The sequence below is a fragment of the Euphorbia lathyris genome, chromosome 9 (assembly GCF_963576675.1).
Source record: "Euphorbia lathyris chromosome 9, ddEupLath1.1, whole genome shotgun sequence".
Classification (NCBI taxonomy): domain Eukaryota; kingdom Viridiplantae; phylum Streptophyta; class Magnoliopsida; order Malpighiales; family Euphorbiaceae; genus Euphorbia; species Euphorbia lathyris.
The window spans coordinates 74,494,011-74,513,415 of record NC_088918.1 but is presented as its reverse complement, the minus strand read 5'-3'; the positions used below and the strand labels follow the sequence as shown (position 1 = coordinate 74,513,415).

The 19,405-nt window shown below is 32.4% G+C and overlaps 1 protein-coding gene across 1 annotated transcript; it reads right to left on the bottom strand.

The window, feature by feature from the left end:
- Positions 1–2,404: 2,404 nt before the first annotated feature.
- Positions 2,405–10,344, bottom strand: LOC136205887 (uncharacterized). Its single transcript, XM_065996729.1, has 10 exons — positions 10,212–10,344; positions 10,012–10,128; positions 7,353–7,485; positions 4,860–4,947; positions 4,612–4,671; positions 4,351–4,407; positions 4,043–4,243; positions 3,843–3,954; positions 3,536–3,753; positions 2,405–2,784 (listed from the first exon to the last, which is right to left on the bottom strand). Exons 3-10 carry the CDS (start codon positions 7,472–7,474, stop codon positions 2,692–2,694), a joined length of 951 nt encoding a protein of 316 aa, XP_065852801.1. The 5' UTR covers positions 7,475–7,485; positions 10,012–10,128; positions 10,212–10,344; the 3' UTR covers positions 2,405–2,691.
- Between the last annotated feature and the right edge of the window lie 9,061 nt (positions 10,345–19,405).

Below are 19,405 nucleotides of genomic sequence, written 5' to 3'. Positions count from 1 at the left end.
TTTGTTAAAATTCTACCATACGCGGAGTGTATTTTGAGAGGAAAATTGACTTTGAAAAATCAATTTCTTCTTCTTTATTCTTTTTTTTTTTTTTTTAATTCTCCAGACATTCTCCGAAAGTGTATTTTTAGAACAAAATAAAATTTAGATACCAAATTGTGATTTAGGATAAAGTTTAGATACTATTAATGCAATTTACTCTCTTTTGTCTCAATCGTTGTCTACTTATACCCAATCCAGGAGCCGCCTAAGGGCTACCCAAGCGGCTTATGTGGCTAAAAACATCTAAGGGAGTAAAACATGCCTAGATTGATTCATCGAAAAAAAGCAGAATGAATTCTTAATTTCAAGCGCTTAAATGGTCCTAATGGTTGTTTTCTTGAACACTCGTAACCCTTAAATATACTCATAATAAGACCCCTCACTTCCACATGGCGTTAAAAAGGACTCCACTGCCATCTAGGTCTCGCAAAAGTAGTTGTATCAGCAAATTATTAGAAGCATCTGGTTCTCCATGTCAAATGGATGACCTTCCATATATATTTTGACACGTGTAATATGGACTCACGTATATTATAAGAGACCCCACTATTTTAATTATTACGTGGGGTCACAATACACGTGTCCAAATGTGAATTGGGGATCCTCCGAGTGACATGAAATACCCGGTGCTTAATATAAGAACTCAGTTGTATCATATATCTGAATCTATTAGCCGAGTGGATCACCAGAGCAAGTTTGAAAAAATACCCGTCGTCAAAGGCACTTATGCATTTTCGGTCATAAGAGAAAAAGTCCCTCTAGGTAAGGATGAGGATATGCACATCATACTTTGTGCTTTTCACTTGTTCCCTTATAGAGCTAATACCAAGACTAACTTAGGCCATTGAAATACTAGTATGGGTTACCAACCCAACTATGATCTTTCTCATATGGTAGATTATTCTTCGAGAGATTTCCATGTAACTAAAGAGGGGGGCATTCTCTTAGATATCACAAAGGTACAAGCTACCATAAATATCCAAGTATATTGATTCTATTTTCCTGCAACACTCAAGCTCAACTGAAATGTCGAGTTACCTCAAGAAAAATTGAATTTTATGATCTCCTAAAGGGCATTGAGGCCAATCAAAGATAGAATTCAGGTCGTCCTCAACATGGGACCTCCACAGACAATAAACGAGGTATAAAGAATGAGCAGGAAGATCAACTCATTGAAACGTTTCATATCATGTTCGACTAAGCAATGTCTCCTTTTTTTTTATTAAAGTTTGAAAGGTGCTAATGATTTCCACCGGACTAAAGAATGTGAACAGTCATTCAACTTATTACAACAACTTTTGTCTCTCTCCTCCTCAGTCAATCAGTCCTAAGCGAACCCCTATACCTCTACATCAATGTGACGAAAGAGGCTGTACGAATAGGCTGTGGAAATGGTCCTCGTAAAAAAAAACCATTACGAGCAGTGCCTAGTCTATTATTGCAACAAGGTCTTACAGGGTGCTAGAACATGCTATCCTCGGCTGGAAAAAACTAGCATACCCAATAGGTGATCGTTTCAAGAAAACTCCGCCATTATTTTCAAGGGAATACAATTATCGTCCACACAAACGACCCACCCCGGAAGGTTGTTCAAATAAACCTTGGAGCTCTCTGAATTTAGCATACAGTTCGAACCTCAAAAAGCCTAAGGCTCAACCCTCGGCCAATTTTATCACTAAGATACCATATACTCTAGCTCATGTGCATCATGGAGAATCATAGAAAACTTTCAAAGATGAAAGTTCAAATGAGGAGACAAGCATCAGTGCCTTCCTCGAAGGCCCATCTAGAATTCTCATCCGACGAGCCATGGGACTCCCCTTTCCAATTTCCAACAACATGACCAAGTATGAAACCATCTAAAATTCCTATCCAACGAGCCATGAGATGCCCCTTTCCGACTTCCAACAACATGACAGAGTATGAAGCCATTTTGTGAAGTCTTTGTTTACTCAAAGGTCATCAAGCCAGACATCACTCATCCCTGATCCCATGTTTGTGATTAGTCAACTTAATCATAGCTACAAACCTAAAAGACCACAACAACGACATGTCTAAAACTTGATTCGAAAATTTTGTAACTAGTGTATGAGCTTACAATATGACCTTTCAAGTTGAAATTAAACTTGAGAAGATCACAATCCGAGTGGTCCAGAACTAATTGATTCTGGACCAACTTGTCTGGGACCAATATTCACCAGCAGAGAGTGCCCAATACCATTGCCATAACCTATCGCATTGTTTTATATACAATTTCTTCCTGTAGCAGGGTTAGATAATCAAAACTACAGAGTCAACATTTGTATCTGGAAAAATATTTCCATAAACAATGTTATGCTATTTTCATCATGAAGACGGGATATTCAACCAGAAATCTGAGCCAAAACTTCATGGTTTCGGAATACATATATCTTAAACCTTTTTTTTTTCCAACAATCCTACTCAAGGAAAGAATAGATTAATTACATCACTTAATTATTAAAATAAGAGATGGCACACGATGAACACGCATACAATCTGCACGCCATTATTACTGACCTTAAATGGCCTTACAAGGCGACGTATCCGTTCGCGGTGACTAGATTACAAACACAGTAGAGCCTGAATCAGAAGACATGCGGCATAGAGTACTGTCACACACAAAATTTATCAAGAGTCTTGGGGTGCTTCAAATCTTGTTGGAGTATCAATGCCCATCATACAGCAAAGGCCTGATATTAAAATGATAAGCAAAACAAGTCCCTGAAAAACCAAAAACAAACACATCAGCGTCCCCAATCGTATAGCAAAAAACGTAAAAAAATCAGACAGACGCAGGAAAAGCGAGAATATGAATGTAATGAGCGACCGCATATTAACGATTGCTTTCACGCATAAACAGTGCACTACTTTAGTTTCCCCTTGAGCACCATAATAAATCACTAGCAGCCAAGACACTTGCCTCTTTATTATGCTTATAAGGTTTAAAATAAGCTTATGTTATCGCCATTACATACAACTCAAGTGTACAAAATGATCCATTTTTGTAAATGTTTATATACTAGCCGAAAGTTGAATGGTGAATGAATCATTACGATTTCTCTTTTCTAGGATTCTATCACAAGGTGTATGGTACTATAGGACATTTCTAATCTGAAAGACCGTTTTATAGGATATTACTGCAGCAACCAAAAATATATAAATAACAGCAGTAAACTAAAATCAGTTGGCACTCTTAACTTATTTTTTCTATTTAGCCTCTCCACTAGTTTTTCCTAGTCGTTAGCATACCCTCTAGTTCAAGATCTTTTGACGTTATCCTAATCAAAAAGTAAACTATTTCCCTCCAAAACAACATACGATCTAAAAAACAGAAGCATCCTCATGATAAAAAAAAAAATGAAGTTGTTCGGTAGACACCTTTCCTATTTGTTGCAAAGTAATGAAAACGCAAAATGACTATTCAACAAATGAAGTATTGGTATCAAGAATTAGACAAAATGTTGGAACTTACAACAAAAACTCCCTCCAAAAGTGATGATTTGATCTTGCAAACTTCATCACACATAACAGGACCGGCTGATTCATTTCCAGGACCACCTTCAGCAAGAAATCTTTCCAGCACTTGATGAGAAGGATACTGAATTGATCGAAATGGATCTGAAACATAGAGAACTTCGTACTTTGCCTCTAGTTTCTCCATGGAACTGATAAGCTCAGACAAAGTTTTGCCTGCATATTCAATTAATGTATAGGTGTAAACATTTCCCGGAGAACTAAATAAATTCTTGGTATCATCTAGCAATAGAGAACTTAAGCACCTTCAGTTTGTGGTTGCTCTAAACCTTTTGCAGAATGAGCGCCTTCATGGCAAAACACAACCAGATCTGCTTGCCCATTTGATCTCTTTTCCATCTTTGAAACTAGATGATCCTGTCCATTCAGGGTCAAAAGATAATCAGAGAGATTTGTCATTGATCCTCAAAATTATTACTTCATATAACAATTCAAGTCAATTTACTTTAACAGCATGAAGATCTACAAGCTTTTCAAAGTTGTTGCCCTTGACAAAGCATGATTCGGAAATGGCAACATTATTAATTCCAATGTCCTTCCCACAAGTGTCTGCGAAACCCGAAAACAATATATTCTCGATTGTCTCCTCCTCAGATACAGCAACATACGGGAAAGCCATGGAAAAATTAGATGTTGTAAAAGAGACCTGTTCAAAGCAATAATATAACTTTGAGAACAAAATATATAACTATTATAACTTTACAATTCTCAATGTCTTCAAAGCATAAACATACTAAGACCAACACCAATTACCTTTAGCAGATTGACAAGATCAACATTTTTGCTTGCTGCAATATCTGAGGACATCAGCTAGAAATAGCAAAAATGGCATAATCAGTGCACATGCTACTTGCAGAACATGATAAAAGCAAGTGTGATGCAAATGGCCAATGAATATCATAATCAAACTACAAAAGAAATTGCAAAGAACATATAACAATTTGTTTCCACTTTGGACTGTTAATTTATGTAAACATGTGGTCTATGATAATGATATGTCACAAAGTTTATTACCTCTCTACCAACAAAAATAAGTGCCACATCTACAGGCGCTTGATACTTTCTCTCTGAACACTACATGAACAAATAAATTAAAGAAACATTAACAATGAACAGCTTAATTCGGAAATTTAAAAAAAAATCATGATAAGAACATGAACATGAAATATTCTTTGCTTCCAAAAATTCAAAAAGAATTATACATATGAAATTCAAGTTACTCAAAGCAAAGGGAATTATCAGAATAAAGGAAGGTTTTGAACCAGTAAGTTTGACCATCCCCCATCAGAAAGAATAGAATCAGCAAGATTCCTTGAAGACATGGTTTGATAATTGACTGCATCGTTAATTCTGTTGATTGAAATCACCACTCACATTAATACAGTATTAGATTATTTGCAAAAAAGAATGTGACAAGTACACTATGCATCCAACTAAAATACAATTTGCATTTATCTCAAACCATATAAAGCTCAAGAAATGCATGATTTAAAAACAGAAAAAAAAATGAAGATAAAACACTTAATAGTTTGAAGAAAATTTCTTCCATACTATTGGTATAGCCACAGTTGTTAAAGGCGCGCAAGGCACACTAAGGCGCCAAGGGGTCCCGGAGCAAAGGCACAAGGTGAGGCGCGCGCCTTAGAAACACGAGGTGCATAAAATAAAATAAAAATATACACTCTTTTACTAGTTAAGCATAACAAAAAAAAAAAACACTTATGACCATTGACCACACAAACAAAACAAAACCACATAAAAACATAATACTAAATCATAAATGCCAAAAACACCAAATTAATTTCATACTTCATAAAGACAAGTATACTTAACTTCTTAACCTAAAGTACCTAACTATAACTAATGCTGCTAAATTAATAAACATTCATTGTCAATAAAAAGAACACACAACAAAAACTAATAATAATCATCATCAAGATCATCCTCCAAATTAATATGGTCCTCTCCATATACTTAAGGTGACTTCTTCTCCTAATCTTTCTCTATTCTTTATATATTTAATTATGATTGGGACGCTTCATATTCTTATTTAAATTAAGGGTTAAGAGCGATCTTATTTAAGTTAGATTAGTGGTTGAGATTAATAAAACAGTTATTTTAATAAAAAAAAAAAACTGTAAAAATAAAAAAAAAACTGTAAAAAAAAACCCTAAGTAAAACTGTCAAGCACACCAGGCTCCAAGTCGCGAGCGAGGTGCACAAGGCGAGAGCCTTTTTTACAGCGCCTCAATTTTAAGGTTCAAGGCTCAAGACCTTGAGCCTTGCTCTAGGCGCGCCTTTAACAACTATGGTATGGTCAAGTCATATGATATGTGTGGATCAGCTTCTTTAGTGATACATAAGAACAGTTTCTGTTTCAAACTAAAAATATAGATAATCAATCAGTAAGGGATGATATTTTTAACAATACAACTATGACAATAAGGAACAATAAGCAAACCAAGATTCTAAATCCTGACACATTATCAGTGGACGGAGCTTTAGGGATGAAGGATAGTATCTAACGACCAAAGACATAATGAGTTTGCACTACAATGTCTCTTTTCCTTTCCATAATGGTATGTAGTCATACCTATACATGTTTTCTTATGATATATCGTCTTAATTCTTCAAATATATTTCGACAAATCTGTATAAGTTTATTCAGTTTGATTTACACAACATAATTTCAGCAGATTTTGAGGTTTCATTTATAAAAGCTATCACATGATGATGATGAATTGTTGATCTTCAGAAAGAAGCTACAGAATTACTTCTAACTTGACAGTTGGCTTCGACACTAACATATAAAAGCTAGATTTTTGGATTATGATTAGACCAACGACACAAATCAATATGCTACATGCAATGTATTTTGCTCACCCAAGAGGTTTAGTTTTAAAAATCAATATGTATTTCATCAAAGAATTTATATGCTCTATATCTGTAAAGAGAGAAAAAAAAAGGAAGCTGGCTATTTTTTAGTGAATTGCTAAGCCACTTTACCTGTTTTTCATATAGAATTTAGACTATTAGCTACAACAAGCAAGAGAGATCAACAAAGGATGTGTATATAACTGAGAGTAAGCAGTCAAGACAGTAAAAAATGTGTTCATGTTTACTAAAAACATACTACATGTAACACTACTTAAACAACCTTTACATCACTGCCTCTTACCATTAAGAGAACTTTTTGTTTCCTATTATGTTCTGCTTGGCAATCTAATAACGACCAGCATATGCAAGCATGTCAAATTTTAAATGAAAAGAATATATATTATATTCAATTCATGAGCAGAATGAAATTTTCTACTATTTTAAAACCTCAGATAAAAGGTAGGTCTAATCATTATCAGTACATCGTCAAGTAGTCTGTTCCATTTTACATACGTTGGATGAGTATTACTTCTATCTTTCACCTTTAAATAGTTCCATGATGTATAAAGGCATAAACTATATATCTTTCATCTTCTCTGTACAGCATTCAGCATTCAGCATACTAAAGAATAAATTCATAAATAGAATAAGCATATAATCTCACTCTTAACATTTTTTTATAGTATTTTTGACATTGTTTCCTCTAATTTTTTCAGGAAAACCAGCCATCCATATTTGATATATAATTCAGAGTAGAATAGTATACTACTTTGACAACAGATTATGAGCAATTCTACAACCATAACTAGATAATTTCACGTCAATTTGGAAAAAGAAAAAGAAAAATAAATGAGAGAAACCTAAAGAGGAAAACTTACTGATGATCACGGTGAGATGACCAAAAGAAAGCTGGCACCGTGGATGGAAGCGCCAGCAAGAATGAAATCTGAGTGGCTAATAATAAAAACGCAAGGGCCATAGCCTTAATCATCATAGCCATTCTCCTTCAGTCTGTTACAGGACAAAATCAAAATGCGAAGTTAGAAACATAGTTTTACTCTATAATGGATCCATCAACAAAAGCTCAGAGAGAATCAAATTATTTCAGCAGTTCAAATTGATGATCGATCACAAAATAATATATGATAACAGCAAGATTGATAACAAAATAAAATTATACAAAAAAGTAGATGAAACACATAATTCTACACAGAGACACACAAACACCCATATTAATGAAGTGGCTTTTCTCCCGCTTTTCCATAAAGAAAATCAACATTTCCATTTTCATTTATTCTTAATTGTAGTCCACTTTCAATATAATTAACGTTTTTGTTACCCGATATATTCCAATCTAATATGTGTTGCTTTAAACAAAGGATAAACTAGAATCATCAAATTCTACTTTAAACTATAATCTAACAATTAATAACCAAATTAGGTAAGGTGAATTACAAAAATTATGTGTCAAATAAGCTTCAAACTATAAGAAAGCAGATAATTAAATAGAAGAAGGGAAATTGTTTTGTTGTCTTATCTTCTTCTATATCTCCAGCCAACAAAAAATCATTCCTATGTGCCTGTCTGCTATAAGTTAGCAGATAGTAAGAATGGAAGAAGATAAGATACCCACTCCCAAATCCGTTTATGATATAGGGAACCCATATCCACCACAAAGCCAATTACAAATGCTACTTTGATATCGATACCCATCTTAAAGCTGATTATCATTATCCATATACTACCTGAATCTGTAAAAACTAAAATATTTTAAACTAAAACTGTGAATAGAATAAGAAAAATGTTCTAAACTTGAAGGTGCATAATTTAGTTAAACACAACATAAAGTTGAAATATGAAATTTTCAAATTTCAGCAGAACATAACAATGAACTCAAGCATTCAGAAGAAGAAGAATATGCTTTTTCCAATTTCCCGACATCCAAGATTTTCCATTATTAACACGACTTGATTTCAAGGTTTTATATGATGGTTCATGTTAGCCGACCCGAATCATTTCGGAACTAAGGCCTTGTTGTTGTAGACAATGCCGGATTTGAAATAGCAACTATCTCTTCATATAATTTCAAATCAGGATTACAATATAGCTAGACATACAACCATTACTATTTCTATAAGCAAGAACTTAGAGAACATATTCGAAAACACTGAGCAATAATTGATTAAGAAAGTTGAAAATATATAAGGTTCTTATTGGTCAACAAACCACAAATATTGGCATGCCAAGACATAATCATAGTTATTAAAGGCGCATGGCGCACTAAGGCGCAAGGGGTCCTGGAGCCATGGCGCATGGGGCATGGCGATGGCGCGCGCCATAGTGAGACAAGGCGCACTTAAAAAAAATAAAAATTATAAAAATATAAAACTAACATAAAACTAAATCATGAAAATATCTTAAGCATAAATAAATTTTAAAATGCAAAATAAACCCCATATTAGAAAACTTTAAAGTTGAATACTAATTCCTAAGTTCTACTCCTAATCAAAACTCTACAAATCCATCACTCCTCATCATCACTATCACACTCCTCATCTAAGGCATCATCAAACTATTGATCATCAAAGTTGAATTCCCTTTGGCTTCTTTGTTTCTGTTGTTTGAATCCGTTTAATGTGTTTTCTTTCTAGTAAACTTCTTCCTCTTTTAATGACTCTGTCTCTTACTCTTCAAATGACTCTGTCTCTTCCTCTTCAAAGAGTCTCTTCGTCTTCTACTTAGTTTAAAACCTATAATCTCTGTCTCTTCCTCTTCAAAGAGTCTCTTCGTCTTCTACTTAGTTTAAAACCTATAATCTCTCTCCTTTTTAATACTTTTTGTTAATATAACATGTGTTCCATTCCAGATATATAAAGTAACTACCAAAAAACTGCCCATAACTGCCTCTAACTGCCAAGGCGCGCCTTGGTGCGCCTTTGGCAACTGCATTTGGCGCAAAATGGCGCACCAGGCGCGCGCCATGGCGATTGCGCCTCGCCATGGGGCTGCCATGGCGCCAAGGCCTGCGCCTGGTGCGCCATAGGCGCGCCTTTAATAACTATGGACATAATGATCATTATATTTTCTTTCAGTGGTCGACCTGACTGGATTTGGAATGTTTAGATTGGTTAATCAGAAGTCCCAAAAGCAAAGTGAATAAATTTCAACTTAATATATAGTATGTGGTTAATTTAGATTTCACATTCAAACGAATAATTTGGTCTAAGCCGTTACTTTGATGAACAAGGCTTCAAGCCAACAAACCATCATATCAAAATATATAAAACATTAGAATGAGTTTTTTAAAGTAGTGGTATCAAACACAACGGATTGCTATGGAATCACAAACTGCGTTTCTCATAATTTTAGATTGAAATATTCCAGAAGATCTCGAGTGAAGCAGTATATATTATTTTGAAATTTCCCTGAATATTGTCTAACAACAATTGCTAAACAGAATTAATGAAGGTATCCGAGACAATACAAATTTGAATACCATGAATCGGGAGAGGAAAATAAGAAGTGATCAAATCTTACTTGTTTAATCAAGATCACGAATCAAAATAGAAGATGCTCTGCAAATTGACACCTTGAATCCTAAATTCTTCAATAACGAACTAAATCCAATAGAGCCGAATGCTAACCTCAAAGTATCTGAAAAAACATAGCTAAAACTGAGAGAAAATTATGTCTTTGCAGGAAGCAGGAGAGAAAAGACACAAAGGAACGATCTGTACGGCAATGGTTGCACGTTCAGTGTGGAGAACAGATTGAAGAAGAAAATCGAGAGGAAGATGCAGTCTGTGAGCTCTAGAACCCAAATTGAGAGGTTAGGGATTTCACAATTTTTGGGAATCTTAGGTATATCAAAACACGTGGTTTTGTAATACACGATGATAATAATAATAAATAATAATAATAATAATAATAATTATAATTATAATAATTTGCTCAAAAATAATAATAATAAGGTGCAAAAAAAATACTCATAACATTTACAAATAGTTACTTTTAACATCTAAAATAATACAATTTTATCTCCAACGTTAGTATTCAAAAGTAATTTTACTCTTAAAGTTGATAAATGGTCAATTTTAGACATTATTATAAAACAAATATATTTTGTTCTTTATTCTACACAAATTACATATCGGTTGGTTTTAAAAAAAATTCATATTTTTTACGATTTAATAATAGAATTGGAAATTAATATTTATAAATTTGGCGAAATATATATTTTTTTTTTGTCCAATTTGCACAAAAGATAGTATATTTTTTCATTTTTTTTTATATCTAGTCATATATGTTTGTTATCTGTTACTAATAAATGATAAAGTGACGCATATGTAAAATATAGATGATAAGGTTCGTGACAGATAATACAGTTTGATGAATTATTTTTCAAATTGACTCAACTTATCAATATTATGGGTAAAATTGTTTTTGGTTACCAACATTAAAGATAAAATTGCATCATTTTACACGTTAGGAGTAAAATTGTTTCTGACTATAAATGTTAAGGGTAATTTTACACCTTATCCCTAATAATAATAAGGGTAAATAATTATAAGATCCCTATGTTTTTATCTAATACACTATTTAGTCCCTATATTTTTAGAAATAATTATATAGTCCCCCAGTTTTTGTTTTTGTTAACTTCTTAGTCCTTATGCTTGGGTCAATGGTCAAACTATACTAAATAAATTTTAAAATACCAAAATTACTCTTTACTTTATGTTTTAATAATAAAACATCTATTTTTCTTATTTTATATTTTTTTCTCGCTTTTCCTACATAATCACAACCTCTCCAATATAAACTCCAATATAAAGTAATTGATTTATTAATTTTTATACAATTATAGAACTTTAATTTAATAACATAAAATCTATCGACTAAAAAAATAAATGAAAAATATTTCAAAATCTATTAAAATAGGAGTAAGACTATCATTGTAAAAAGTTTTTACAATTCCAATCGATTTTACGAATGAAGAAAAAAATATACAATTTTTAAAAAATTAGAAAATTTTTATAATAATATTTAATCTTAGTTTAAAGATATTATATCAAAAAATAATTACAATTTAAGAAAATTAATAATATATTTTTTCAAGTATATGAATTTCGGTGTATTCATGTAGTTCAAAAACTTCATTAAAACTAATTCGATTAAATTTGAAACTAAAAGATTAATTTTTTTTATGTATATAACTAGGGGCAATTTTGGACTTTCATTTATAAAAACAGATGGAAGGACTAAAGAATTGATTATAATAAAACTTAAGGACCTCATAATAACATGATGGACTTACTAGCGTGTTAAGTAAAAACATAAGGACCTTATAATTATTTACCCTAATAATAACAATAATAATTTTCAAGCCAAGCGGAATCCAAAACTGAAAAATAAAACAAATACTATTTCTGTTAAAATTTTATTGGAACAATCATACAAAAAAAATAATACAATAAACAATGTATAATTTATTTTCCAAAATTAGGATTCACTTTTATCTTCAATTTATTCCTAATTTATGCTTTTTTTTTATCTACATATATAACTTAATAAAAATAAAAAGAAAGAATAAACACAATAACTATTTTAAGAAAAGGTTGCTTTATATTCAATCTAAACTACTTTGTACTTTTGATTATATTTAATTTATACTGCTTTGCATCTAATTTATACATACTTTTAACCTAATTATTTTTTATGAATAAATAATACTAACTTAAATGCACACTATCAACAAATTTAGTACATAAAATATAGATTTTTCGGAGGGTGAGGAGCCTTAACTGTGATTAAGGATCAATTAGAATTGTCTCAATCGGGATACTTGTAGTCCAGAAAACGATTAAACTTCTTATTTGATTTATACGGTATCCAAAATTTTATTATTTGACCCTTATGGTATTATTTGATAATATTTGCCCATTTGAATATTTTCATAGATGACATTTAATCTATTTTGGATAGAAATTTAATCAGTTTACCACATGGCAATTTTTAACACATGACATGTAATTATAACAATTTTTAATTTTATTTTTATATAAATTTTTTTGTTTTATAATATTTCTATATAGATTTAATATGTAAATAAATAAAAATAATAATTTTTTATTTATCCACGTATTAAATTTATATGGAAAAATAAATAAATCAATTTCTACATATGTAGCAAAAATTATGTAATGTGACAAAAAAAAAATCACAAATCGATTACCTTTTATTTAAAATGGATTAAATCTTACCTATATGAATAGATCAATGGACCATTGTTACCAAATGACAGTAGTTTTCTCTTGGTTAGCTATTGACCAAGTAAATTTGATCAGTCACCGTTAGATCTAGGAGGTGTAAATCTAAACCATACCAAATGATTCCATAGAAAGCAAATGTAGGAAACATAAATATGGGTTTAATCTATATATTTGATGGGCTTCTTTCTTTCTTTGTGCAAGGACTCTTTGGGCAAGCTAAGCCCATTAGAAGGAGGCCGGAGGCCATACCCTTAAAATGATTGCTTAATAATGATAGCCCATTCCAACATACATAGGCTGGGGGATCAAAAAGGAAAAATTACACAGAAATTCATCTTTTATAAATAATTTAGTTATAATTTTGGATTATGTCAAACTAGTAAAATCAGTATTTTTAATATATTTTAAAGATTAAAATTTATAAATTAAAAGTCTATATGTTTATGATTTATGAATTGGAGTCTAGAATTTTTAAATTATGGTATAAAATCATAATATATAAAAAATAATGGCATATTAACAATTAAGTTTGGTGATATGATTTAATTGTAATTTTATACTTAATTATGATATTCATGTATTTGATCCTATGATAAATACCACACATTAAAAAAACAATAAAATAATTAATAAATTATACACTAGCAGAAATATGATATATTTTAATTCGGTATATATGTATATATAGCCCCGTTTTTTGCCAAAAAAAAAAGAAAAATAAATTATGCATGAAAATATTTTTTGATTTTTTAATGTTTGTTTGTTGAGGAAAATAAGGCAACAGACAAATTTATATAAAGAGTAAGAAAATATTTTACATAAAACATTTTTCTAAACTTTCAGAACCCTACTTCATTCATTCTTACATTTTTTAAAACAATAGTCACTTATCACTTCTTTTTGTTTTTCGGTATTGTAGCCAAACACCGAAAAATATTTATTTTCAAATACAATATTTTTCTTTACCCAATATTTTCAACACAATATTTTCCATTAAACAAATGGAACCTAATATTAGAGAAATTTACACTAAAATTGGATTTTTAAAAATAATTATAATTATATCAAGCAATAATTTGAATATATTAAGTATATAATTATTTTTAATAGAATGGTGTAGAAACTATAATTAATTTTGATGTTAAGGGATCTATTTGTAAGTATCCTTATTTTATATATATATATATATATATATATAACTTTTAGATCTAATTAGGATTAAATTTTATACTCTCTCTTTCATCTGTCTCTTCTTCTTCATATGTAAATTCTTTTCAATCTTCAATATACAAAGTTTATCTTCTTCTTCAATCACTTCTAAATTCAAATTTGTTATGGTATTAGAGCATGTTATCTCTGGTTTTAGAGTTGATTTCATAGGAAGAACTTTAAGTTTCCTTTCTCGTTTTTCTTTCGATTAAGATCGGAGTATCAATTTTCTCAGAGTTCTCTACTTAGAGAATCTTTTTAGTTTTCTTGATCGATTTTTGTGTTTTCCTAGTTGTTTATCACATATAGCTACTCAACAATCATAAGGGCTCGTTTGGTTCGCGGAATAAAGGGAGAATAGAATAACCTATTCCTAAAGAATAGCTATTCCCACCTTTAGTTGATTTTTTTTTTATGGAATAGCTATTCCATGGAATCCGTATTCCTTGATTTCATAGAATAGCTATTCTTCAATTTAGGTTAGGAATAGCCTATTCCTAATATTATATTTTTGTAATTTACAAAATTATCCTCTATTAAATCCTCAATCTTCTCTCTAATCACTTTCCCAAATCTTATAAATTTTGGTCAATCCATAATTTATATCATATAAAACGTGAAAAATGGAAAAATGACGAAAACGTTAAAAAATGTAAAAATATGAAACACGAAAAATGTGAAAATGTTACAAACACGAGAATATGCAAAAAATAAAATATGCGAAAAACATGAAAATGTGAACAAATGCGAAAAACACGAAGACGCAAAAAAAAGCAAACACACGAAAAACACAAAATAGGATAGCGCGAAAAAGTGACAAAACACGAAATATTAAAAAACGTGAAAAATAAAAACACGAAAATACGAAAAATGCTAAAACACAAAAACGTGACAATATGTGAAAAACATGAAAATGCGAAAAACGCAAACAAAACACCACAACGTTAAAAACAAAAAAAAATATGAAAAAATACGAAAAACATGGAAAAACGTGAATAACACGAAAAAAGTAACAAAATACGAAAAATACAAAAACGCGAAAAAAAAACAAAAAGGGGAAAAACCGAAAAACTAAAACGTGAAAAATCGAAAAAATACAAAATAAAACACAATAACATGACAAAACGTGAAAAATACGAAAACGTGAACAAACGGAAAAAACAAGAAAACTTGGGAAACACGGAAAAACATAAAAAAAAAACGTTACAAACGCATTTTTCGTGTTTTTAACACTTTTTCATGTTTTCGTGTTTTTCGATTTTTTCACGTTTTTCATTTTTTTTCACATTTTCATTTTCATGTTTTCCACTTTTTTCATGTTTTTGTGTTTTTTACGGTTTGCATATTTTTTGTGGTTTTTCATATTTTGCGTGTGTGTTTTTTTTTGTGTGTTAACACGTTTATATGTTTTCGCGTTTTCACCATTTTCCACTTTTATCTCATTTTTTTCTTTTGTTTTTGTGTTTTTAATGTTTTTTTTTTGCGCTTTTACATTTTATTTTTTTACCTCTCTTTTTTCGTGTTTTTACAATTTTTCCGTTTTCATGTTCTTATTGTTTTTTCGTTTTTAATGTATTTTTCACGTTTTCCATTTTTCTATTTTTTATATATTTTTTAAAATAATATATATTAAATATTTTGAACAATTTATAGTAAAAAATTAAAATTTTAAAATAAATAAGAAATTACATTTGAGGATAATATTGTCTTTTTAATAAAAAAATTATCTATTCCATTCTACCTTATTCCATAGGAATAGTAATTCCTAAGAATTTCTATTCCATTCTTTGCTATTCTATTCCTTTGGAATAACCATTTTATTCCATTCCATTCTATTCTGCGAACCAAACGGCACCTAAGTTCTGATAACTCCGAGCACAAGAACTACCGATCTTTTTACATATCTACACTTTTACTCGAGGATCTTTGATTGTGGTTGAGTATTACAATAAAAAGATGACGCCATGGGAGGAGTTGATCAATTTCCAACCATTTTCAATCTAGAAGTGTTCTCCAACTTGTAAATGTGCATCACATTTGGTTAAAGCTAAATCCTATCAAGAAGAAGATTTAGTGATAAAGTTTCTGAAAGGTTTGATTGTTGAGTTTGCTAGAGCCAAATCACATATCTTTCTTATGAAACCTTTGTCGAACATTACTTTTGTTTTGTCTTTGTTAATTCAACAAAAGAGGAAAAATAATTAATTTGGTTTGTAATTGGAATCTTTTGTTAATCTTGCAAAACAAAAAATTTATGATCCTAAGAAGAAGACATCTCCTAAATATAGTCGTTGTGACAAACCTGGTCACACTGTGGATCAATGTTATAAAAAGCATGGATTGCTTCTCAATTTCAAGTTCACTAGAAGCAAGAAGAGTGTGACAGGGAATGTGGCTTCTGATATCAATGCTATTGAGGAGTCTTATGTTGTTATCCCAGTTGCTATGTAGCTAGTTCAATGAGAATCTTCAGCTAGCCTTACTTTGAATAAGGCACAGTATACTCGTTTAATGGGCATTTTAGCTATATATGATTCTGTTCTTGAGCCTGTTATCACTAATGTGGTGTTAAGTACATGTTCTTTTCTTTTTACACAATCTTATATTGCTAGTGCAAGTTCAGTTTTAAATGATGAAAGAGAAAGTACAAAAGTTAATCCTAATTGGATTTAGAAATTATTTATATATACAAGCACACCCTTAGTAAGGATAATTATAAATAGACCCCTTAACATTAAAAAATATATATAATAAACCGCTTTCTGGACTTTTAGCATAATAAAATCAAAAGCCCTAAGCTTAGATAAGTTCAATCAAAAGACGTAATAAAAGGAATAAATCTTGTCGAATGTTCTTTTGTATACCCTATTGAAATGAATGAGGTAAGAAAATACTAAATTCTTGTATTTCTCATTAAGGAAAAATTACATAACTAACTATTACATTTATATCTTGATGTAGGTGTATTCCCCAAGTATACTTAGTGAGCAAGCATAAAATGGACAAGTGGCTTAATCATAGCCATTCATCATGATAAATATGGTGAATGGTTGTGATGACTTAAGGAAACACTTGTATGTGGGTAATCCTATGATAGCTGGATGAAGCTTCTTTTAGAATCCTCTATTGTAGTGATATTACTAAGTTGCCCTTAGACCTTTGTGTAAAGACTAAAAAGGGCCCCTTGAGCAATTATTAACTCTTGGGAACTACTTGTACTTTACTTCATTTATCTCTTACCGAGATTCTTCTTCGGAACACCAAAGGTCTCCTCTCCTCCTTCTTCATTTCGACTTCCATCAACATGCAAACCCTAGAAACTGTTCTCTGGTTTTATTATTACTGTAATAGCCTCCCTCAAACTAGACTTGATAGGGATTCTTCAAGCCAAGTTTGTCTAAAAGAAAACGGAGCTGTGGTGAATGTTGGGCCTTCGTGAATAAGTCTGCGAGTTGTAATGCGGAGGAGATCGGCATGAGGCGGATAAGACCGGCTTGAACACGTTCTCGGATCACATGACAATTTATATCGTATGCTTTGTGCGTTCGTGAAAAACTGGGTTTTGTGCGATATGCATGGCGGATGTGTTATCGCAGAAGAGGAGAGATGCTGTGGTTGGAGGAAGATGAAGATCTTTGAGGAGGTTCCGGAGCCAGTGTATCTCGCAAGAAGTAGACGCCATGGCTCTGTATTCAGCTTCAGAGGACGAACGGGAAACAGTGTTCTGTTTCTTCGATCTCCATGAGATGAGAGAGGTGCCGAGGAAAACGGCGTAGCCGGTGATTGACTTACGAGTCTCCGGGCAAGTGGCCCAATCGGAGTCGGTAAAAGCCTGAAGCTGGAGATCGTTGCATGCAGAGAAGAAAAGACCCAAACCGACTGTCCCCTTAAGGTATCTCAGAATTCTGTGAACTCTATTTTGGTCATTAGTATTTGGTTGGTTAAGATGCTGTGAAAGTTGGTTTACAATGTATGAAATGTCTGGCCTTGTGTGTGTGAGCTTTAATAGTTTGCCTATTATTTTTCTGTAAGATGTGATATCTGGGATGGTAGTTGTGTTTGGGGGTGGTTTATGATTTGGTAAGGCTGGTGAGGGTGCTGGTTTACAGTCTAGAAACTCCATTTCTTGTAAAAGCTCTAACGCGTATTTTCTTTGTGACATGTGCATGCCGTGTTTGTTGCGAGCAAACTCGAAACCAAGGAAGTAATGGAGGTTGCCGAGATCCTTGATGCTAAAGGATGTGTCAAGATGTTGTTTTGCAAGATTGATTGTTTGCATGTTGCTCCCTGTCAAAATAACATCATCGACATAGATAAGCAAGATGGTACTGTGTTCACCTTCATGCTTGGTGAAAAGAGATGGATCAGCAGAGGACTGAGTGAACCCCATGTGCTGGACGGTGGCTGTGAGCTTGACATTCCATTGTCGGCCCGCCTGCCGAAGACCATAAAGAGACTTGTTAAGCTTGCAAACTTGTTGTGGATTGGTTGATCTCATTCCTGGAGGTAGTTGCATGTACACGTCTTCGTTGAGATCTCCGTGTAAGTAAGCATTGTCTATGTCTAGTTGGTGTATATGCCATTCTTTTGAGATTGCAACTGCTAATACTGTTCTAATGGTGGTGAACTTTGCTACAAGTGCAAAGGTAGCATTGAAGTCCACTCCTTCTTGCTGACAATACCCTTTGGCCACTAGGCGAGCTTTGAAACGGGCAACGCTCCCATCGGCGTTGTGTTTGATCTTGTACACCCAACGGTACCCTATGGGCTTCTTCCCTCCAGGTAATGTTGTTATATCCCATGTATGATTTGCTTCTAATGCATTAAGCTCTCTTTGCATAGCTTGTTGCCAGTTCTCGTCTGATTTGGCTTCTGTGTAACTTGGAGGTTCTTTGTGACATGTAAGATTGAGGGAGAAAACACGCTTGGCAGGGGATAATCTTTCATAAGAGAGGTGCTTTGAGAGACCATGCGGTGAATGAGTGAGACAAGGCAAGACGGAGCCTTTGACTAAGGCCAGGTGGTAATCCTTTAAATATGATGGTGGTTGCCTAGTTCGTTGAGGCCTGCCTGTTGCATTTTGTGTTTGCTTGGTTGTAACATGTGTGTTGATGTCTGTTGTGATATCTGATGTGCCTTGATTCTCAATTGCCTGTGTGATATCTACTTGCTGCACTATATCTTGAAATGCATGATCCTCTTCAGTGTCAATATCATCGTCTTGCATGGGTGTCATGTGCAGGATGTCTAATTCTTCCTCACTGCAGTGTGATGTGATTGCTGTTTGATTGTTGAAAGGAAAATGTTGCTCAAAAAACTTGACATTCCTGGAAAAGAAAACAACGTTAGTTGTTAGATTTAATAACTTGAAGCCTTTGGTGCCATGTCTGTAGCCTAGGAAGATGCATTTAATTGCTCTGTCTGTGAATTTGGTCTTGTACCGGTCAAGTGAC

Bases quoted from the DNA above. Each gene is read 5' to 3' on its own strand.
- LOC136205887 (XM_065996729.1), bottom strand. From the start codon at position 7,474: ATGGCTATGATGATTAAGGCTATGGCCCTTGCGTTTTTATTATTAGCC. The intron at 4,948-7,352 runs GTAAGTTTTCCT...TTCAATCAACAG, and splicing joins TCATCTCACCGTGATCATCA to AATTAACGATGCAGTCAATT. The intron at 2,785-3,535 runs GTAAGTTCCAAC...TTGGTTTTTCAG, and splicing joins TTTTGGAGGGAGTTTTTGTT to GGACTTGTTTTGCTTATCAT.